General features: G+C 41.2%; 3 protein-coding genes across 4 annotated transcripts; all 3 read left to right on the top strand.

Annotated features, from left to right (window-relative positions):
- Nucleotides 1-150: 150 nt before the first annotated feature.
- Nucleotides 151-5,839, top strand: mpv17l (MPV17 mitochondrial membrane protein like). Its single transcript, XM_063019108.1, has 4 exons — nt 151-439; nt 3,912-3,982; nt 4,082-4,111; nt 5,638-5,839. Exons 1-4 carry the CDS (start codon nt 151-153, stop codon nt 5,821-5,823), a joined length of 576 nt encoding a protein of 191 aa, XP_062875178.1. The 3' UTR covers nt 5,824-5,839.
- Nucleotides 5,840-7,962: 2,123 nt separating this feature from the next.
- Nucleotides 7,963-10,414, top strand: si:dkeyp-72e1.6 (transmembrane protein 238-like). The gene is made up of 2 exons (XM_063019109.1): nt 7,963-8,594; nt 10,351-10,414. The coding sequence occupies exon 1, from the start codon at nt 8,113-8,115 to the stop codon at nt 8,578-8,580; it is 468 nt and encodes a 155-aa protein (XP_062875179.1). The 5' UTR covers nt 7,963-8,112; the 3' UTR covers nt 8,581-8,594; nt 10,351-10,414.
- A 3,022-nt stretch (nt 10,415-13,436) lies between these two features.
- rrn3 (RRN3 homolog, RNA polymerase I transcription factor) lies at nt 13,437-22,991 on the top strand. 2 transcript variants are annotated; one of them, XM_063019084.1, is made up of 18 exons: nt 13,437-13,514; nt 13,723-13,836; nt 14,436-14,492; nt 14,579-14,668; nt 14,773-14,902; nt 14,982-15,041; nt 15,425-15,488; nt 15,915-15,984; nt 16,287-16,385; nt 17,222-17,314; nt 17,461-17,575; nt 17,657-17,787; nt 18,726-18,856; nt 18,966-19,150; nt 19,269-19,377; nt 19,846-19,998; nt 20,851-20,935; nt 21,325-22,991. In XM_063019084.1, the coding sequence occupies exons 1-18, from the start codon at nt 13,491-13,493 to the stop codon at nt 21,481-21,483; spliced, it is 1,869 nt and encodes a 622-aa protein (XP_062875154.1). In that variant the 5' UTR covers nt 13,437-13,490; the 3' UTR covers nt 21,484-22,991. The 2 variants fall into 2 exon arrangements, with proteins under 2 accessions (XP_062875154.1, XP_062875153.1); XM_063019083.1 differs by having other exon boundaries at nt 21,322-22,991.
- The last annotated feature ends 728 nt before the right edge of the window (nt 22,992-23,719 follow it).

The raw sequence follows: 23,719 nt of genomic DNA, 5'->3' as shown, positions 1-23,719 counted from the left end.
GGACACACCCACACACACACACACACACACACACACACCTCTAGCCTGATTAATGGGTTCAGTGTGGATTGGACTGGTTCAGTAGAGGTTATACAGGCTGCAGGTCTCACATCTCACCGTGCTGGACTCCACCGGACCCCCCTGGTCAGGATGAGGAGGGTGGTACCCTGGATCGGGAACGTTACCCTGTACGGGTGTCTGTTCGCCGGAGGGGATTTTCTCCATCAGTGTGTCGCACACCGGGGCAGCCGCGACCTGGACCTGAAGCGCACGCGGAACGTGGGGCTCGTGGCTTTCTGCTTCCATGGCAACTTTAACTACTTCTGGCTGCGCGCGCTGGAGAGCCGGTTCCCCGGTAAATCGGTGGGCATGATCGCGCGCAAACTGGTGCTGGACCAGAGCCTGGCATCACCACTGGCGACCAGCGTCTTCTACACCGGTCAGTACCTTTATAATACCATCAACACTCACTGTCCTAATACTTATGATTCATTTTAAATGATTCCAGAACATTCCAATCACTGTTACAAAACCTCAAAAACCCTTAACATCACCCGTCCTTATACTTATGTTTGGTTTTAATTGATTCACAAACATTTCAGTCACTGAATTATAGTGAATAATCCACCAATCAGGCAGTTCAATAACTTCTATAACATTTACATTCCGTCCCAATACTTATGACTTAAGAACATTCCAGTCACTGAATTCATTTACTGTCTTCTACACCGATAAGTAACTTAAAATACCTCAAAATTCACTGTCCTAATACTTATGGTTCATTTCAAATGATTCACAAAGGATTCATTTACTGACTTATAGATAAAAACGCAGTTAAATAACACTCTCGTTCCCCGTCCTAATACTTATGACCCATTTAAAATGATTCAAGAACATTCCATTCACTGAATTTAATAATAAAATAATGAAACTCTCCTTTACACCGGTCAGTACCCTATAAAACCATCACCATTCAGTGTCCTTATACTTATTATGATTTACAAACGATTTTTAGTGAATAAACTGCAGTTAAATAAGTCACATTTACCGTCCCAATATTATTGACCCATTTAAAATGATTCTAGAACATTCCAATCACTGAATCAGACCGGTCAGTCTGTAAGAAAACCTTGATACTCTTAACATTACCCGTCATTATACTTATGATTTGTTTTAAATGAATTCAAGAACATTCAAATCACTGAATTCATTAATAAAACTCTTCTAAACCGGTCAGTCTGTTAGAAAACCTTTAAACCCTTTACGTTACCCGTCCTTATACTTATGATTCATTTTAATTGATTTACAAACATTTCAATCACTAAATTATAGTCAATAATCCACCACTCAGGCAGTTCAATAACTTCTGTAACATTCACATTCCGTCCCAATACTTATGACTTATTTAAAATGATTCCAGAACATTCCAGTCACTGAAGTCATTAGTGAAACACAGTGTAGTCTTCAACACCGGTCAGTCTTACAAAACCTCATAACCTTTAACTTTCACTGTCCTAATATTTACGGTTCATTATGAATCATTCACGAACACTCAAATTATCAACATAAATATTAAAACACTGCTGACATTTATACTGTATAACACTTAAATTCCCCGTCCTAATACTTATGATTCATTTAAAATTATAGTATAATTATAGTTCAACCACAGAATAATAAACTACTGTCTATTATTTAACTTTACCATTTGCTGTCCTTATATATAGTATATATATATATATATATATATATATATATATATATATATATATATATATATATATATATACTGTATATACAGTACAGGCCAAAAGTTTGGACACACCTTCTCATTCCTGTGGTTTTTCTTAATTTTTTTTAAATTTTCTACATTGTAGATGAATACTAAATACATCCTATGAAGGAACACATATGGAATTATGTAGTAAACAAAAAAGTGTTAAACAAACCAGAATATGTTTTATATTTTAGATTCTTCAAAGTAGCCATCTTTTGCTTTAATGACAGATTTGCACACTCTTTGAAATTTTCTCAACCAGCTTTATTAGGTTTCCACCTGGAATGGTTTTCAATGAATGTTTGTGCCTTGTCTAGAGTGAATTTTTGGAATTTGTTGCTTTTTTAATGTGTTTGAGACCATCAGTTGGGTTGTGCAGAGGTAGAGTTGGTAAAATATAAAACATATTCTGGTTTGTTTAACACTTTTTGGTTCACTACATAATTCTTCATAGTTTGGATGTCTTCAGTATTAATCTACAATGTAGAAAATAAAAATAATCAAGAAAAAACATTGAAGAGAAGGTGTGTCCAAACTTTTGGCTGGTGTGTCCAAACTTTTGGCCTGTACTGTATATAGTTTATTTTTATTGCTTATTAACAATCTAATCACTGAATTCACCAATAAAACACACAACTCCTAACGTTCAGTGTTCTAATTCATACAGTTTATGCCAAATTCCGCCCCCACTGTCTGCACATCACAACAAGGTCCGAACCACCCAACCCCATCCTGGAACGTCCACTTAGTCACTGTACTTAGTCATGTCCGCATAATCTGAGCCACATTTGGATCGCTGGGCATCAGCCTTGTTCCAAAACATAAGCAGTGTGGTAATGCTTCTGATTTCCCAGAGACACCAGTTACCACCAGGAGGAGGTCAGGTTGTAATACCACACCCGTAATGAACCATTCCTTAATTCTGATCTAATATATATTTAACAGACAGGTTTGTACATGAGTATAAAGCCTGAAGAAAAGGTCAGAAGCTCCGTGTGCTCATCACCTCGTCTCCTCGTGCTGCTGAATCCTAAACCCATAATCACGGATTAGTCGCTCGTTCTCAGAACAAGGTCAGAACAACACAGCAAAGGCTTTAAACAGTCCTCGCTGTAGCAGGTCCTTATGAGAGCTTCTTATCTGCCATAAAGACCTGTAAGAAGAGCACGAGTTAAATCAGGTGTGTTGAGGTTAAATCCCACACACTTTAGGACTCTAATTCCCGGTATTTGCTGATGTCCGGCTTCACGAATCCTCTCCACACCCTGTTAGTTATTTTGGGTACGTTTTGCATCAGTCATGCTGGTGGAATGAATCGTGACTCTGTTTCATCTTCTAGGTGGAGAAGGAAGAGAAACTTTGATTTAAAATCTCCTGGTACTTTATAAAGTCAATGATACCTGGTGTCCTAACAAGGCTCCTAGTACAGCTGGAGGAAAATCAGCCCAAATAGTGGAGATCAGTTCTTTCTGAATGACCATCTACTTTTTAAATGTAATTATAGCTCGGATATAACGGACCGCTCGGGTGACGCAGCAGTCTAACGTTCTAGCATGTCACTGGGTTCAAATCTCAGGTGAGCCAGGCATCCACACAGACATGATCAGCCGTGGTTGATAGAAGGAATGTTGGACAGGGTCTTATCTTGTTTTTGCTGTGATTTGTGATCTGAGAAACGGGTCCGGGAGCCTGCGAGAGTGGGGTTGGCACATGGAGCTTAACATGGAGGTGGTTCTCTGTACGCTTTACGACTCTGTGGGAACACTTTCAGTCCAAAGCGACTTACAATTGTTACAGTATACAATTCCAGCAACTGAGGGTTAAGGGCCTTGCTCTGGGGCCCAACAATCTCAACCCGGCAGTGGTGTGGCTTAAACCAGCAACCTTCTGATCTTTAGCCCAGTACCTTAACCACTGAGCTACCACCGGCCACACACAACACAACACTGGCGGGTGATAAAAAGTGGCCACAGTTTGGACACCTGTCAGATCAAGGATCGTGTAAGCAGCCACAGATTCACAATCGGGAATTGGAAATGACTAAATTGGGAGATAAAGGGGATATATTATAAATGGTGACTTAAAGAGGAAAAGAAGCTGTATATCTCTAAACTGATTGATCTTCCCGTTACAGGAGTGAGTGCTCTGGAGGGTAAAGAAGACATATTTGAGGACTGGAGGGAAAAGTTTTTTAACACGTATAAGGTAAATCAGTGTATTTCAGAATAATATAGACTCGTGTATTCTGTAGGAATGTATAAAAGTGTTGATGATGTGTTGTAATGGTGTGATTCTGATTTACAGACTGGTCTGATGTACTGGCCCTTCATGCAGGTATGTTGTGGGTTGCTAACTCTGTAGATCCATAAACACAGAATCATACGGCACACCGAACACACCATCCAGTTAATTTATTTTGGCAACAGCGCTGTTCCCCTGGGTGCAGGTCCTGCTGCTAGGCTCCTCATGAGTACATCCTGGTTTAGGGACAGTGGCAGCCTTGTGGGTAGAGCTGTGGGTTATCTGTATCCGTCATACAACTGGGACCCGCTCGGCTCTAATGGCACCTTACAACAGCTGAGCCTGCGCTCTTACCCCAGCTACCAAAGAAGCTGGGATAGATATGCATATGTACGGCAAATATAGGTATGTTGGGGGTCAGTGAGGTTGTAGGTGGCCAAAATTCGCCAAACTTGATATGACGTCACTTGTAGCTTAGCAGTTGTCAAGGGTAAACTCATAATCACAAGCAAACAGAAAGTGACAATGACCTAGGGGCTACAAATTACAGTGTAGGACGTGAAATGTATAGAAATGAAAGTGCTCAGAGGCAACAGGGAACAAGTGAGATCATCAACATCTATGGAAACTATGACCATAGTACACAGTCAGTACACTGTATGTTGGGTCAACAAAGACAGAATCAGGGCGGATGTGACAACCGTTCATTCATGTCAGGTGGGGCTCCGGTATTCCATTACATAGTAAAATGCCCTGACTAGTGTGTTGAAACACCACAAAACTGGGGCATTAAGGTTATAATTTGAGTAAAGGTAGACTAGAAAATTAGAGTTGTTTATTTAACTTAATATTTGGATGTATTAAAAAGAAAGCTCTACCCTGTATAGCAGTGGTCCCCAACCACCGGGCCACAGACTGGTACATTACAGTCAGATGAACCTATTTCAGTCAAATAATACCAAAAAAATTAGCCCACAAGCTAAAATGAGCAAAAAAAAAAAAAGCTCAGGGTTCCCACTGATTTTCCATCATTAATGAGCAGTATTGTTATGCACTTTGTGTTTTTTATTATCCTCGTCGTATTATTATATTAAATATTTTTATATTAAAATCCTCCCGCCCCCGCTGTTCCATGAAATTATATCTTATATGAACCCGGTCAGTGGTGCAAAAAAGGTTGGGGATCACTGATGTAGAGGACAGCGCTACTCTCTGTATTGTTTATTGCTCGTGCCATTACCCAGACCAGACAGTAGGAGTCACTGTTACAGCAGCGAAGATGCAGATTCCCATCCAGCCTTCCCTCCCTCAGACATGGCTGACTGTGTCTGTTGAGCACCTGACCTGTAGTGTGCTGGTGTATTAGACTGCTTGCTGCTGAGATAGCTCTTAAACCTGCTTATCATTTTATCACTCTGACAAACTGCTGTATTAAACATAAAGTTTATGATAGCTGTTAAAGCTCATAGATTTCCAGTATGTAAATGTGACTTTGTTAGCAGTTCAGGTACAACTTCACGTAATTTTTTCTCCACTTGCTACTGTAGTCTAATGTCATTCTGATGTGCTTCATGTAAACGTCTTGAAAAGTCTCACATTCCTCCTCTTTCTGTGCTCAGTTCCTGAACTTCCTGTTGATTCCGCTGTACCTGCGTACCGTGTTCATGGGCTGCTCGGCGTTCCTCTGGGCCGCGTTCCTGTGCTTCTCACAGCAGAGCGGCGACGGCACCGTGACCACGGCCGTGGACTGGATCAGCTCGTCTGAGAAACGGCTCATGAGCAGCGGCACAAACGAGGAGAAATGATGAGCGTGGCGACGTGAAGGGAACAGCGGCGCTGGTGCCTTTCACTACAGCACATGAGGACGAAGCTCATGAACTCTTCATCCGCTCCTGTGTTCAGTCTCACGTGTGTTATAACATGTTTATGTGGAACAGTACTTGAAGTTTTTATTCATTTATATTTTTTATAAAATATCTGTATCTGTAAAATACCTGTATCCTGGTCAGGGTCGCGATGGATCCAGTTTCACCGGGAAACACTGGGTGCAAGGCAGGAACACCCTGAACAGGGTGCCAATCCATCACAATCCATCCCCTTTTCTTCAGACACTGCGTATTCAGTCTGTGCCCGACTCTCAGTGGTGGTGGGCTAGTGTGGTAGACCGATGTGCCACCCGTGTGCCGTCCTGCACTAACACACCCATTAACCCTGACACAGGGTGTAAACGACACTACTCAGGGAAAAATGATCCGATTTCTTCTACCTCAGACTGACTGATGAGTCTCGAGTCAGTTTCCTGTTGTTTAGTAATTAATACAGTATAAACGTTCATCTATAAATAACTTCGTTATTATTTCTTAATTATTATTATTAGTATTATTATTATTTATGGGTTCTTCTCAGTTGGGCAGTGATGTAAGAATAAGTCATGTATTTATCCATGTTTTATTTACCTCGTGTATTTTATGCAGCGCTTTCGAGAAGATAAACTGTTACAGGACGTGTTAAAAGACTTTTTAAATGTATGTTTATCATTATGGATCGTAGTAAATAAAATTCTGAGTGTTTTACTCGGGTTGTTGGTTTAGTTGGTGTTATGAAAGCTGTGCTTAAAATACTTTCATTTGTACCAAAATAGAAAAGTACATTTTAGACTGTCTATCTGTCTGTCTGTCTATCTAATCTATCTATCTATCTAATCTGTCTATCTATCTAATCTGTCTATCTAATCTATCTGCCTGTCTATCTAATCTATCTATCTAATCTGTCTATCTATCTATCTATCTGTCTGTCTGTCTGTCTGTCTATCTATCTATCTATCTATCTATCTGTCTGTCTATCTAATCTATCTATCTATCTAATCTGTCTATCTATCTAATCTGTCTATCTAATCTATCTGCCTGTCTATCTAATCTGTCTATCTATCTATCTATCTATCTATCTATCTATCTATCTATCTATCTATCTATCTATCTATCTATCTATCTATCTATCTATCTATCTATCTATCTGTCTATCTATCTAATCTATCTGTCTAATCTATCTATCTATCTATCTATCTATCTATCTATCTATCTATCTATCTGTCTATCTAATCTATCTATCTATCTATCTATCTATCTATCTATCTATCTATCTATCTATCTGTCTATCTATCTAATCTATCTGTCTATCTATCTATCTAATCTATCTGTCTGTCTATCTAATCTATCTATCTAATCTATCTGTCTGTCTATCTAATCTATCTATCTATCTGTCTATCTATCTATCTAATCTATCTGTCTGTCTATCTAATCTATCTATCTAATCTATCTGTCTGTCTATCTAATCTATCTATCTAATCTACCTATCTAATCTATCTGTCTATCTATCTATCTAATCTATCTGTCTGTCTATCTAATCTATCTATCTAATCTATCTGTCTGTCTATCTAATCTATCTGTCTATCTATCTAATCTATCTGTCTGTCTATCTATCTATCTGTCTGTCTGTCTATCTCTCTAATCTATCTGTCTATCTAATCTATCTATCTAATCTATCTGTCTGTCTATCTAATCTATCTATCTAATCTACCTATCTATCTAATCTATCTATCTAACCTATCTATCTAATCTATCTGTCTGTCTATCTAATCTATCTATCTATCTAATCTATCTGTCTGTCTATCTAATCTATCTATCTATCTATCTATCTATCTATCTATCTATCTATCTATCTATCTATCTATCTATCTAATCTATCTGTCTGTCTGTCCATCTACCAATCTGTTGTTTATTTACTTTCAAAATGAAAGACAGCAGTGTTGTTGTTTATAACTGGTATAGAGTGACATCTAGCCGCAGCCCTGAGCACCAACACTTTAATATCTTATTTACCTTACCTGTCACTTCCCGGTGCTCAGGTGAAGCCCCGCCCACTGACCGCTACAGGTAACGGAGTCACTCACCTGGATCACCATTACCGGAGCTCGCGGATCAGTTACCTCAGGTTAACTATTACTATTTGCTCAAGAAATCTCTTTAACTTAATCAGGTGATATAAACAGAGAAAGGAAACCGAACAGGTGTGTTTATTATTAATAATACAGTAAAATGGCGGCTCCGGTGTCGGTGCTGGCCGGTTTGGGCCGGTGCTCGTGCGCGTTCTGGCTCGCGGTGGTGTTCGACGTGTGCGGCCTGCTCGTGCTCTTGGCGGGAGTTTTCACCGACGTGTTCTTCTACGACTTCCTCATCTACGCGGGCGCCATCATCATCTTCCTCAGCCTCATCTGGTGGGTCTTCTGGTACACGGGCAACATCGAGGTGCCGCCCGAGGAGCTCGAGGACGACGTGGGACTGTTAAAGAAGAAAGAGAAGGGTCTGGCCGGGGCGCTGAGGAGGTTCTCCAGCAGAATCAGCGGCTCGCTGAGGAAAAACGGTGGAGCCCCAATGGCGAGACGGGGACCACGGAGCCAACATGGCGGCCAGGGGACCACAGTAGCAGTAAATCTGCCCATGAGTCCACCTGAAGCTGTGAGCACTGTTTCAGCTGCTGTAGCTACTGAGACTTCAGCTATATAAAGCACTAAATACAGGTTATTACCGTTATATACACGTTATTGTACTCATACTACTGCAGTATAGTGGAAAAAGTTTGCACCCCCCATGGTTTATAAATGGGAATGTACAAATACCTGCACAACACATGAATCTAATCTAATAATCTAACTAATATATGAACAATATATAAGTGCAGATGTAGCCTAGCGGTTAAGGTACTGGACTAGTAATCCAAAGGTCGCTGGTTTAAGCCCCACCACTGCCAGGTTGCCACTGTTGGGCCCTTGAGCAAGGCTCCTAACCCTCAATTGCTCAGACTGTTTACTCTCACAGTACTGTAAGTCGCTTTGGATAAAAGCGTCCGCTAAATGCCGAAATAAATGTAAATATACAAATTTTAAAATGAGCAGATCTTACCAAGCACCACAACGTTGTATTGAGGTTGTGAAGACGTTAGTACCAACAGTACAAAACATCAAAAACATGTTCCATTCAGGTTGGTCACAGCAGTATATCAACCTCATCCAAACTGGGCGAGGTGATGCTGCAGTAGGCGCCAACACAATCAAAAATTACCCTACCGACGACCTTTTCGATGAGCATGTAAGACATGAATATTTTGCTTAGTTTAAACAACACAGCCTGCTTTTCTTACGCTTTTAGCATTTAATTTAACGGTATCATTTAAAAACTGTTATGCTATTAGAGAAGACAACACAAGTCAGTTTCTGTAGCTAACATCACTTCAAGTAGCCATGAACTACACGTCAAGTCAACTTTATTTATATAGCTCTTTTTACAATAAACATTGTCTCAAAGCAACTTTACAGAATCCAGGACCAACAGATCAAAAACCTCCTGTTGAGCAAGCCGAGGGCGACAGTGGCAGGAAAAACTCCCTAAAAATTACAGGAAGAAACCTTGAGAGGAACCAGACTCAGCAGGGACCTCCATCCTCTTTGGGTGGCCTGAAGGGATAGGGAACTAGAGATGAAGATCTCTAAGTAATACAGTAGGTACGACAACTAAAGTTTAGTCGTATTAAGCTACTTATTCTTTATTACAAATATTTAATAACCTGTTTGACAGTAGAATGTTCATGTACGAACAGATTTAATAGCCACTATTAATACAAAAATGTTGTTTCACTCAGTCTTTTACTTAACGGACCAACAGTAGAGCATTGCAGGTCACCGAATGATTAACCAGTATTACGGTTCCTACATTTACATTTTCAGCATTTAGCAGACGCTTTTATCCAAAGCCACTTACAATAATGACTGAACACGATCCTTGAGCAATTGAGGGTTAAGGGCCTTGATCAGGGGCCTAACAGTGGCAGTGGTGGGGCTTGACCCGGCAACCTTCAGATTACTGGTCCAATACCTTACCCACTGAGCTACCACTGCCCTTACACTGTTCCTTTAAAGACGCTGAATGGAATTTTGCTGAACAGTTGTTGGATTGTTGCTATACGTGGCAGAATGTTGTTGCAACACCTAAAAATATTTCATTTTGACTTTTGAATTACATTAATACAACAGTGCAAATGTTAAAACAGTGGTTGTACCAATGCCTGGACCACATAGTTGCATTTGCCGGGTAGGAACAGTTGTGTTAACCATGGTGAAAACATATTAAAACAAATCACAGCAGTTGCAGTGGTGTACCGTAGCTTTACCCCCTCCAGTAACACATAGTTAGATTAGCATAGTAACATGTTGTATTTATATTAAAACATGTAAATATTTGTGTGATGATCACTCACATATTTTCCTTTCCCCCCTGCAGTGCTCAGAAGAGGAAACATTCAGGATGGAGATTTATTTAAGACTGAATATTAAGATTTTAATGCCGTGTTTACCAGTCTGTACATTCAACTGTTTGTATGTTCAGAGTTGATTTATCATCTAATTTTATTAATAATCTTTTTAACATGTTTTATACAACAGTGATGATGATGGAACTACAATTAATTCTGATTGTTTTCAGGTAGAATTGCTCTGTATTTTAATGTCTGTCATTTTTACAATGATTTTCTTTATGATTATGGTGGACGCACACGTGAATGATCAGCGTGTGATTTGCCATCATGCCTTGTAATTTATTGAAACCCTTTCCATTCACGAATCACAGGATGTTTTGGATGTTTTTCGGCCAAAAATATGTGGACACCTGGTCATAAGCTTGCTGGACATTCCATTCCTAGACCCTGGGATTAATAAGAACTTCCCCCACTTTGACGTCCACTCTTGGGAAGGCTTTCCACAAGATTTTGGATTGTGTCTGTGGGGATTGTGCTCATTGATGTTGGATTAAAAGACCTGACAGCTTTTCTGTATATGTTTGAATCTCCATATCGCTACAGACTGACTTATAACCATGAACAATAAGACTAGATGTTGCGTCCCAAACCAGCACTACATGTTCACTCCAAATGGCAATAACACTGTGACATGTCCTAATATTTATTAGAATATTTGGACACATTCTGACTTATTACTGTTTATTATTGTGAGATTTTGGTGTTGATTTTCCCTTAACAGTGAACAGAGCTTCAGAAGTTGGTTCCCTATCTGGCTTTTCCTCTCTTAGACATGACCAGTTGTTTCTACCACCCTGCTGACTGAAATTCCCAGGGTTCATGTTATTATCCAAGCACTCCTCTCCATTTACATGATTTAAAATGTGCTCTTTATATTTCTGTATTTGTTTTTAGATATTATTTTATATATGTATGTCTCCATAATAATAATAATGTTTCTATAATTTTGGTTCATATACGGAGTTTCTCTGAATGATGCACATAATTGTAAAAGAGACGGATGTAAATAAACGGGTGTATTTTTGTACGTGTGTTGTTCGTGTGTACTTCCTCATGTTGTTTCATTTACATTGTGACCGTTCTGTTTGAATCTTCACCTTTGAACAGTAAGGTGTGTTAAAGCTTCCTCTTATCTGTGTTTGCTCATGTCACTGTGTTTGGAGAGGAGGGCAGATCATCAGAAAGTAGAAAAGGATTAATTGTCTGAATTGTTCCACCTTTTTAACCCTTTCAGTCACGGTTAGAATGGAAGATTTATTCATTCAATTTCTACTTTATAGCCACAATATTGGCTTCAGTTGGGTTTGTTTCTTACAATCTCTATAGTAAAGCGTGACCTGCTCTATTTTTCACCTCCTCAAACATAATGTGTAAATTTGTGATGATTTTTTAATCCACCCGGAAACACTGTACAAGGTGGAAATACGCCAGTGTCAATGCCTCACAGCAAGAAGGTTCTGGGTTCGATTCCCAAGTGTAAAGTTTGCATGTTCTCCATGTGTCTGATGTATACTGGGTAACCTTCAAGCACCTGTCCTGTCATGAATGGAACCAAAGTGGAAAAATCCTAATAAACAAGCATTTACTCCACCTGCTGGCATGCTTTTGAGGAGGTTCATGAATACGTACTTAGATATAAAGATAATCTGTTAAACTCATCTTTATTTGCTGTAAATATATAACCAAAACTATGTGGACATCCTTTAAATGGTCAGCGTAGTAATAACAATGTCACCACACCAATCAGACAGAGAAAGAATTAATGTCCCAAAGGTAGGGGGGTGTAAACAAACAAGCTGCTCCAGCAGTTAAAGGTGGTGTTTACACAATTCTAATAATAATAATAATACATTTTATTTATATAGCGCTTTTCAAGATACTCAAAGACGCTTTACATAAGACAAATAATCAAAACAAATACGTACATACACCATACAAATCATAGTACAAAATCAAAATAGTACATCAACATCAAGAATAATTAAGATAAAAACAAAGAGAGCAGCATAAGACAGTTCATTAAAAATTAGCTAAATTATGAGAGAGAACAACAAATATAGAACAATTTCTTAAAATTAGACAGAAACAGGACAGATTTACATGCAATCAGGAAACTGAAAACTTTACAAGTTTTAGGATCTAGGACTTCACATTTCTGTCGTGATCTAAGTATAAAAACTATTAAAAAGAATAGCAAAAATAAAAGCATTTATTTCGTGTTGTTACAAGTTAAATGCCATATTGAATAGATGAGTTTTGAGAAGTGACTTGAATTTGGACAGGTCAGGACAATCTCGTAGGTGTTTGGGGAGAGCATTCCATAAAGATGGAGCAGCTATGGAAAAGGCCCTGTCACCCCAGGTCCGGTGCTTGGTCCTAGAGGGTATGGACAGTAGGTTAGCCTCAGAAGAGCGAAGGCTACGGGAGGGAATGTGCTGATGGAGCAGGTCGGTGAGGTAGGATGGGGCCTGATTATGGAGAGCTTTGTGAGTGAATAGAAGAATTTTTATTCTACAGTGAAACAGAGGAATCTAAAGAGTCAATAAATTATAAAAGGTTTCTATACTGATCAGACGGATCTGATCTGGATGTTATTTTGACTGTTTTTGTACAATACACTTAGTTTAACAATGTTTTTGAGAAAGTGGGAATCTGTGTTTTCACTCCACACCGACAGGTCGCAGCATAGTCTTCACTTTTTTACATTTACTGTTCTTGATTTTGGTCGTTTTTATGTATATACATAATACATTGTCGTATTTTTCTAACGTTGCATTGTTGTTGTATTCAATTTTATGTTTCAAAATATATATTTATTGTATTTATTTAAACAAAGCCAGCACACACTTCCTGTTATTAAATAACACGCAGGGTGTTTTGTTTCTTCCCCACCTGTTTCCAGTCAGTTCACGCATTCTGCGCTAGGATTGGCTAGAATCTTCAGCCTACCGCAGATAATACACTAGTAGCCAATCATAGCTGAGGACGCGTATTCCTACTATCCAATGCCTTCTTAGGAGGGCGGGATGTAACGGAATGCGGGTAGGAAATACACAATACGCTCGCATGTAGGTCTTTCTGTGCTAAATATTGTCAACAGACGCAGATGTATGGATTGTATTATTCTCAGGTGTGAAGGACTTAAACTCATGTGTGTCAATCGAAATTTGTTTAATTTGAAGTCGAAATGAATGTGTTGGGCTTTGACAGACTGTAACACGTGTGTTGTGTAAGGTTACAGTGTTAATAATGCAGTAATAATCAGGACTGAGTGTTTATTCTCTACAGCTGATTATCATCTTTGTTTTATGTTTTATTTTTACAGTTTTTATATTTAGTTTAGTAATCAGACATCCAGTATGGAAGTGGAGAGAGATTTCCTCAACACTCCTCCACCTAAAACTGTTCGGTTTGGAGACAGTGTTGTTAACACTTTGGAAAAACTCAAACAGGTGAGATACACACACACACACACACACACACACACACACACACACACACACACACAGGTGAGTTACACACAAACAGGTGAGATACACACACACAGGTGAGTTACACACAAACAGATGAGATACACGTAGGCTTTTTACCCACAATACACCTGTCATACAGGTAATATTATAGTCCAGGAACCAGAGGGAATCTTGTCCACCACTGCCAGTAAGAGAACCCTTGTTTTGTTTACATTTACAAGAGTAAAATGCATTTAAACCTGGTTTGTGTTTGAATTGTACTGAATAATGTTTATTATACTTGATGTGACAGTGAGTGTTGCATCAAATATTTTATTTTTTCCCCTAATTTTTTTTTGCTAATTTATAAGTTATGATAAATAATATAAAAACAGCCCTGAATGCAGCTTATTTCTTTGTTTATTCATTTATTTTATCAAAAATCTATACAGAAACTGCCTGCAGATCATATGGGGGTTAAATATACATGTTTAATATTAATTCATGTAAATATAAATTAAAATGTTTATTATGAAGTAAAAAATGATATAGGAAATGAATCAACTGATTATAAATTTTGCTTGTTTATTTCTTTACAGGGAGACAGGAGTGATTATGAGATGATAAAGCATCAGCTCTCAGATCCTGACATCAAGGTAAATTCATGTGAAATCAGTTATTGAGGAGTAAATAAAATAAATAAATCTACATTTCTCACCTGTAATGGACTCATCTCTGTCAGGATGCTCAGATTATCAGCTGGCTGCAGGAGTTCAGGTCGTGTGTCACTCAGCTCGGGAAAGAACACGAGCAGCTTATCTACGTCCTTCTGGTGAGGAGTGAAACCACCACGATTTAATAAAATCACCACAGTAAATACCACACAGAGTCAGTGTTGAGATGCTGAAGTTATTTCTCTTCTGATTCGTTGATCAGAGGTTGCCGTGGTTGGGTCGGAGTCCTGCCGTGGTGGACGAATACCTGACGTTCCTCAGCAATCTGATCTCGGCTCAGACCGTTTATCTGAGACCGTGTCTGAAAATCCTCGTCTCCAACTTCACACCCAGTGAGTTTCACGGGTTACAGTTACAGGTTCATTTAACAGAAACAGTCAAAACATGTCGGTTCTATTTTTTCTCTTTCAGGAAGAATAAAGATCCGGGAAGGAAACGTGGACATTTCAGATTCAGACGACGATGATGACAGTGAGTTTGGTTTGCTAGTTCTTTCTAAATTGAATCACAGCCCTGAATTAGTGACATTTGATCAGTCTGACTTTGTTAAATCAATTATTTCATTTCATCTTCACTGGAAACGTGGGGAATGAGGCAGGAAAACCCTGGACAGGACGTCAGTCAGTTGCTGGGCAGACACACACATGCACATACACAAACACACACATACACACTTAGGGTCATTTCCAGTATCTCCAATTATACTGATTGCTTGGCTTTGGATTGTGGGAGGAAACCGGAGCTCCTGGAGGAAACCCACAGACACAGGGAGGACATGCAGAAAGGACCCTGCCCGGGGTTAATGGTTTTATGACGTGGTTAAACGATTTCTTGTTGTTTTTCTGTTTTCTCAGATCTTCCCCAGATCTTTGATCAGTGTCACCAGGCCCTGCAGATGATCGCCAAATACGTTCCATCGTAAGTTACAGTAAAACACTCCGATTGGAATCAGAATCCTTATTCATTGACATTGAGGTGCATGAGGCGTGTGTCGCTCTGAGATGTAAAGTTTATAGTGTAAAGCACACAAGGGCAACAAGGGCAAACATGGGACGGTACTCTGAATAGCACCAAGGTTCTAAAGAGAAGCCTGAATGGAACCAGTTTAAGATCCAAGAGTTGTTTTTTTGTGGAAAAGGGCTAATATGGTGTAACTATACTGCTCGTGTTGTATTCAGTCATCATTCAGCTCCTGACAATGGAGGATGGTTGTCAACAAATTCATCATGTTTATTGTTGTGTAATAGACCTAGCGTTTCAATTATTGCTTTAAAGAATAAAAATATAGCTGGATTAGTAGCTTAACAACATTTATACATTTAATTTTCTTCTTTCTTCTTACAGTACGAGTCGATTCTTGATGCCGATACTCAGCGACAACTTCCCCTTCGTGCAGAAGTCATCCAGAACCTTGGTATGTCCTTGTTCCCCTTTTCAGAAGCTCAGCAGTTTTGTGTGTTAACCCACCATCTCAGAGATTGATGGCTGGATGGGGAATCATGTCTTTCCACTGGAACGGCAACTCCTACTGTCTGGTTGAGGTGCTGACACATGAAGGAATACAGAGAGAACAGCGTGTTCAGCCGTACAAGCTCGTGGTCTGGTGTTTATATACTGTAATCTAACGAATGATGTTTATATTCCCCACATCATGGATTTTGCAGTATTTAATGTACATTGTGCTAATGCAAAGTGCACTAATGTGTGTGTGTGCAGGAATGTTACGTCCATAACCTGCTGAGAATAGCGGTGTACATCCCAACCCTGAGACGAGACGTTCTGGAGCTCATCATCAGCAAGATGCTGACTCTGGATGTAGGACACGTTCACTCTCTCACTTGCCTGAACTGTTTATTTTATTTATGATTGATTAGATGAGCATGATCTCTTTCCCCCACACCAAGGGGTTAAACCTTAATCCTGAAGGGTCAATCCCAAAACTCTTCTTTCTTCTTGTTCAACCATTACCTGGAAATTGACTGATCAAACTTAAAGACCTTCTATTTCTCTTAATGCCCCCAGAAATCCAGTAAATCAGAGTTTGGAGGCTTTTAAATCGTAGAACATCCACCCTCAGGTCTGGAATTATAAGCATTTTATGTAGCGTGTAACGTCATGTTGACATAAAACTTGGTTGTACTGGCATGGGGCTGCGATCTAGTCTGGTGGTGACTCCTAGTGTCTGATTAAGGCGCTGATATGTTTGTTGGAGGAACACGGTGGCTTTACCTGCTCGAGGGAACACATGCAAGTCTGTGGTTCTCCTCCACCAGCATGAGTGCATGAGGTAGAAGTTGACAAGTGTCATATGAGGGGAAGTGGACATGTCTAAAAAGGTCCTCCTGTGTCCCTGCGTCTCTTCCTTACTCTGTGTTCTCATGTAATAAATGAAGGGAAACGGGGAGCCGCACCCTGTATGTCTTAGTTATTACTGTTATTATTGAACTATCCAATGTGCTGTAAAAGCTTCAGAAGCTCTGGGAGAGAGAAACCAGTTCATGGTGACACCAGTATGAGCACCAGTGGGAATTCCTATTCAGCCTTCTCGGAGCATTTTGATAGTCTCAGATTCTTCATCCAGTGCTGGAAGTGAGGGATCTGAGTGAGGCGTAGCTTTCATCACGGCTGACGTTCTGGTTGGTGTTGTGCAGGTGAGCGCCCCCCGCAGTGAGATCGAGGAAGCGGAGTGTATGAGGGAGCAGAACCACGGCGCTGCAGCGCAGGACGACTGTCTGTTCGACATGGTGAGATTTAAAGTGCCAGATTCAGCCTGATAAAGATCCTGCATGAATGTGTGTGTGTGTGTGTGTGTGTGTGTGTGTGTGTGTGTGTGTGTGTGTGTGTGTGTGTGTGTGTGTTATCATTAACACTTCCTCTGTGCCTCTTTAAGGATGAGGAGGGTCCCGGCGCCGATGATGCGGTGATGTCTCATGCCGTCGCTGACCGGCTGGACACCCTCATGCTCGTTCTCCTGGCGTTCATTAAGGACATGAGCCACACCGACGGTGAGAGCCTGAAGGAACTTGTGTCCACCGATTGGTTTGGAGTTACATGACCACGCCCTGATTTTACCGTCTCATGTGCAGGTGAGCTGGACGTGGAGAAAACCAAAACTTTGTACCGAGATCTGCTGAGTGTGTTCGATAAGCTGGTTCTGCCCACCCACGCCTCCTGTCACGTTCAGTTCTGCATCTTCTACCTGTGCAGCTTCCGCCTGGTGAGTACCAACGATCGAACTCCGACAGCCTTACAGAGCCTCATGGTCAACTCTGGAATCCTTCTTTTGTACTTCTGAATGGGTACAAATTCCCACAGATATACTACAAAGTCTTGAAAGAAGCCACAACACAAACGATGCATCAAAACGAAATAAACTTAATTAATAAAAACGGTGGCAATCTGGTCCCACTGTGGCTTACAAGGTGTAGCGTAAGGCCTCCACAATGTACAAGTTCATTTCTTGTATTTTTTCCTGCAACCCATTTAAAACACCCTGAAGTCTTTATTTTTATAATTATTAGCGTTTTATTTCATTTATTTATTTATTTATTTTAATCAGGACATCCGACAAGCTTATGCTCAGGTGTCCAAATACTTTTGGCCATACAGTGTACCATGAGCACTGGTTCTTAACCTTTTTTATTAACTGAGCTGCACACAGGACTTAATATGCACTATTTGTGCCAAATGTACGTGGACACCCTTCCTCATTATTTCGTTCAGGTGTTCTATCCACATCTTTTGATAAAACGCTGCCCCAGTTCCTCCTCAAATGCTCTTTTGACTGACTGAGCTCAGGTTCCCACAGACGCCCTCCAAAATCCTGTGGAAAGCGTTTGGGTTTGTGGAAGGCTACAACCTAATAGGATTTCAAACCAGCTCTTGGTCAGGTGTCTACATAGTTTTGGCATGTGCTATCAGCCGGTCGGGCGTGCACACAGACACGGTTGACTATGTCCGAGGTGGGGGTGACCAAAGTCCTGTGATAGATCAGGGTGCTCCTATTTTGCTCCCAGTGTTTCCCAGGTGGAACCGGATCTGCTGTGACCCTGACCAGGATGAGAAGGAGTGTAAATGGAATAATGAATAATCCTACAGTACGTGTGTGTGATGTGTGTGTGGTGTGTATGTATGTGTGTGTGTGTGTGTGATCAGGCTTTATCTGAAGCATTTCTGGACCACTTGTGGAAGATCATACAGAACCCGTCTCAGCCCGCCGTCCTCCGCCAGGCCGCCGCCGGGTACATGGGCAGCTTCCTCGCCAGGGCCAGGTTCATCCCTATAGCGTACGTCACTGTCCTGATTCCACATCGCACCAGCGTTTGGGTTGTAACTTCATCTCAGCTCGGACTGTTTCTGACTTTCTGTCCTGTGTGTGTGTGTGTGTGTGTGTAGGACCGTGAGGGCGTGTCTGGATCTGCTGGTCCCTTGGCTCCACCTCTACATAGACAGCCAGGACTCGGGTTCGAAAGCTTTCTGTGACGTGTCTCTCCACGGGCCGTTCTACGCCTCCTGCCAGGCCGTCTTCTACACCCTGGTCTTCAGACACAGAGCCATCCTGGATGGGAACACGAAGAAGGGTGCGTCCGCCCCTCACGTCCGTTTATCTCAGATTTGAGAGGCTTGTGTCCGTCGGAGGGAAGATTTACATCATTTCTGAACGTGTGTGTGTGTGTGTGTGTGTGTGTGTGTGTGTAGGTCTGGCGTACCTGCAGGGGTTAAATTTGGAGAGAATCGTGATGTGCCAGCTGAACCCACTGAAAGTGTGTCTGCCAGCCGTGACCAACATGTTCGCCACCATCACCAGGTCACACACACGTAAACACTCCCTGAGCACTTTATTAGGAACACCTAACCGGTACCTGGATTATTGTACAGATAAGTTTAGTGGGTAAACCATTACTGACTGTAGCTCACGTTGCTCTGTATTTTATTTATCATGTTATCATGTTTAAGTGGTGCATCCTCCTGACCACTGCACTAACACTACCGTGGTTATATTGTATGGTTGTGTATGCTGTCCTGGCATGAGTGTAGCAGGTGCAGCAGTGTTGTTGGGATTTTCAGACACAAAATATCAAGCCATTAGCATCCTGTGCTCTGATGTTCTCTCACCCTTACATGCACTGTGGGGGGGTTAATGTTTCGGCTCATTAGCGTGTACATATATTTAGGTGGAACAGTAGTCGTATACACTAGGGTTCCAGTGTTGTGTGCCTTAATGAGGATCAGTAGTAACGCTGCCCGTGATTAAAAGTGTTGTTTGTTCTGATAGGAAGTATCAGCTGGTGTTCTGCTACACCATCATCGAGCGCAACAACCGTCACATGTTACCTGTGGTGAGGAGCTCGGCGGGAGGAGACTCTCTCTCCACCAACACCAACCCTCTCGATACCTTCTTCCCCTTCGACCCCTACCTGCTCAAGAGGTCAGACACCGACGCAGCAGCGTAAACGAACACGACCGAGTCTGTTTAACCACAAGTTCACGACAAAGCAGTTTTAACATGAAATACAGACACCAGTGTAAAAAATCAACCACTAATCATTTTAACCCCACAAGTTCACGACAATCCCAATTTCAGCTGAAGTTTTAACACGAAATACAGACACTATTCTACTTTATATCCCAATTTAGTCATTATTAATTCCCGATTATGAACCCACTTCATTTGCACAACCCTGATCTGATCGAGTAGAGCCAGATGACGCCGCTTCTTATCACCTGTCAGTGTCGGGTTCCCACAGAGAGCCACGCAAAGCTCCACGTGATCAGTCCTGGTGATTTATTTGTCTGGATGCCCAGCCAGATTGAACTCACCAGTTCTGACACTCTGCAGTGTTTGGTAGTGTGTTAGACCTCTGCACCACCACACCACATGTTATCACCGAGTTCTTATGACCAGATTCATTAATTTCATTGATTCACTGATTGTTTGGTATCTGGTGGTTGTGAGCACAGCAGTCCATATCCAGCATGAGTAGTGGATGAACACATGAGGCGTAGCGTGACTCTCCATACGTGGTACACGGTGACTTCACACGTCTGCTAGAGTGGGGGTGGTGCAAGCAGCAGAGGAAATGTAACAGGGACGTGGAAATGTCTCAATCGGGAGAAAAGAAGCTAAAATATGTATTATTTATGATTAGTTTTATATACATTTATATGTTCTTGGTTTATTATTAACAATATTTAATCATTCATGAAGCCCAGTTTTATGGAAAGTGCTGCGTCATTAGTTTGTGGGATTTGAAATGTTGTGTACTGATTGTGGTTTCAGGTCGGGTCAGCTGTTCGAGTCCCTCTATCAGGTGTGGGAGGAACCGTCCGACTGCATGGCACCTATCGTCAAAGAAAATCCAAAGGTAAATAACTGCTGCTTTCATCTGAGTTTGGAACTTTAGGCGGTAAAACACCCCTGACCCCTAGTGCTGAGATCTCAAGCTTGTGAGTTCGAATCTCAGCTCTGCTACCAATCAGGTGGGCGCTTACACGCAGACATAACTGGTGGGTGGGAGATTTAGGGAGATTCCTGATCACTGCTGCAATAGCGGCATCTGCTGGCTGATCGAGGAACGAGTGCGTGACCTTTTCAGGGTGTTTCCTATCTTTTACCCAATGAATTAGACCCACTGTGACCCTGACCAGGATAAATTAGTGGTAAAACAGACAGTGAATGAATGAATGAATGAGCAGTGGGTGTAAAACGCTGCATAAGTAAATATTAATGATTTATTCTTTTTTCTCACAGCAGGGTGCGGAGGACGAGGACGACTTCCTGCATGGTTCTACGCCGCAGGGTGACGTGTTGATGATGGGATCGTACGAGGCGCACAGCCGCAGCCCCAGCAGTTTGGGTTCGCCTCCCATCGCTTCACCTCCGACAAACTTTCTGATGCACTCGAGACACTGAGGGCTTCAACGTCCCCGAGACTTTACCAAACAAATCATGTGCAATTCTTCCACAGCATACACAAACCTACCGTCAGGGGGTCGCGAGACGCTGCCACAACTACTGTTTTACTTAACCTGGAGGCTAGATTATACAGGAACGTTATACAGGAGAGGAGTGTCGGGAATGTTTATTCCCAGAGAGAGTGAGCTGTAATACTGTAATATTATACTTTAGTTTAGATGGTGGGTAGCACTGTTGCCTCAGAGCAAGAAGGTCCTGGGTTCAATTCCCAGGTGGAGCAGTCTGGGTCTTCTCTGTATGGAGTTTGCATGTTCTCCCTGTGTCTGTGTGGGTTTCCTCCGGGAGCTCCGGTTTCTTCCCACAGTACAAAAACATGCAGTCAGGCTTAGAAGGCTTGTTTCCCAGTCCATGAATGGAAATAAGGTGTCTGTTAATCCATATATGGTAAGAAGGTGGCTAATAATCCATATATGGTAAGAACGTGGCTAATAATCCATATATGGTAAGGAGGTGTGTCTTTAATCCATATATGGAAATGCGGCGTGTTTTTGAGCCATTATATTGAAATGGGGCATGTTTTCGAGCCCATATATGAAAATAAGTCATTTTAAGCCTGCATATAAAATTGAGACATACTTGCAAGCAAGAAGTATTAATAAAAATTTGCAACAGTTAGTAACTGGAGCTCGGGCGGAGCGGTGGTAAAACACACTAGCCCACCGGTGCTGATATCTCAAAGTCTCGAGTTTGAATCTCAGCTCTGCTATCGACCAGGCGGGGGCCTATACAGACACACAGTTGGCTGTGTCTCTATAAGGTCTGAACAGGGATTCCTCACAACTGCTGCAATTACTCCCTCTGCTGGCTGAGCGATGGTGCTGCACAGAGACTCTTCATGCGCTATACGGATCTTCGCGGGGCCAGTGATAGCTCAGTGGGTAAGGTACTGGACTAGTAAACAGAAGGTTGCTGGTTCAAGCCCCGCCACCACCAAGTTGCCACTGTTGGGTCCCTGAGAAAGGCCCTTAACCCTCAATTGCTCATAGTGTTCCACTCATTCTGTAAGTCGCTTTGGATAAATGCTGAAAATGTAAATGAAAATGTAAATGTATGAACCCGACTGGTGCAGGTGAAAGGAAGTGGTTTATGTAGAAGCATCACAGCGTGCCTGGAAACATTTTCATTTATTATTGTTATATAAGCTTTACAGTTATACATTTTAATATAGTGTTGGAATATTTTTATATTAGTTTTTTAATATTTTTGTTTATGTTTATAAATAGAATAAGTACAAAGTTAAAAGGCATGTGTATATAACCACCGCCCTCTCGTCTACAGACACACCCACTTGGTATTTTGATAAGTAAAATAATCCCAAAGATTTTATAGAACTTCGTAAACAAAAATATTGGTGTTGGTTTCTTGTTGCATGTTACTCATTCAGTCATGGTTGTAAAATATGTTATTTATTCTGTATGCAAATAAAACAAATTGTAATAAACAAGTGATCCTGACAAACTGCATCATACATCAGATGACCAAAAGTATGTGAACACCAGACCATGAGCTTGTTGTAAAGCCCGTTCCAAAGCTGTGGCGGTTCACATGGATTGGCTTCCTTTCACTTTTCTTTGATTTTCACTAATGTCAATGCAGCTAGGCCTGGCTCACAATCCACATTGCAATTCATCCCAAAATTCGGGCCACCAAATTGTCTTCGTGGACTTTGCTTGGTGTACAGGGTGCAAATTCTGGAACAGAACACGGCCTTCATCAATCCCTTGGCTGAATCACCTGTACACTATAAAGAAGAGGGTGTCCATATAATTTTGGCCTCATTCAGACCTTGTTTTGTTTAATTTCAGATTTTGGACCTGCATGGAAAGATCAAACTGTTACCACACTGATCGCTAAAAAACACAACGTTCACACTGGAGTTACACCTCAATCTCACAATTTAATAAAAACAGTGAAACAATCAGAAAGTTTTAGGCCACACAGTTACATGTCAGACTGGAGACGAGCATTTTTACAGCAAGTGTTGAAAATAAATGGGACACGGCGTGGACGTGAAACTGTTCTACCGAGTACAACAGGAATAACAAACCATGTCAGTGTGGACGCCTTCATCTCAGATCACCGACCAGCCCCAAACGTTCCACAGATTTAATGATCCTCAGCCAGACGCGTCTGTGTAGATGCCCAAACGGCTGATGAAAGTATTTGGACACCT

The sequence above is a fragment of the Trichomycterus rosablanca genome, chromosome 22 (assembly GCF_030014385.1).
Source record: "Trichomycterus rosablanca isolate fTriRos1 chromosome 22, fTriRos1.hap1, whole genome shotgun sequence".
Lineage (NCBI taxonomy): Eukaryota > Metazoa > Chordata > Actinopteri > Siluriformes > Trichomycteridae > Trichomycterus > Trichomycterus rosablanca.
The sequence above is the reverse complement of the archived record's forward strand: the minus strand, read 5'-3'. Positions and strand labels throughout refer to the sequence as shown.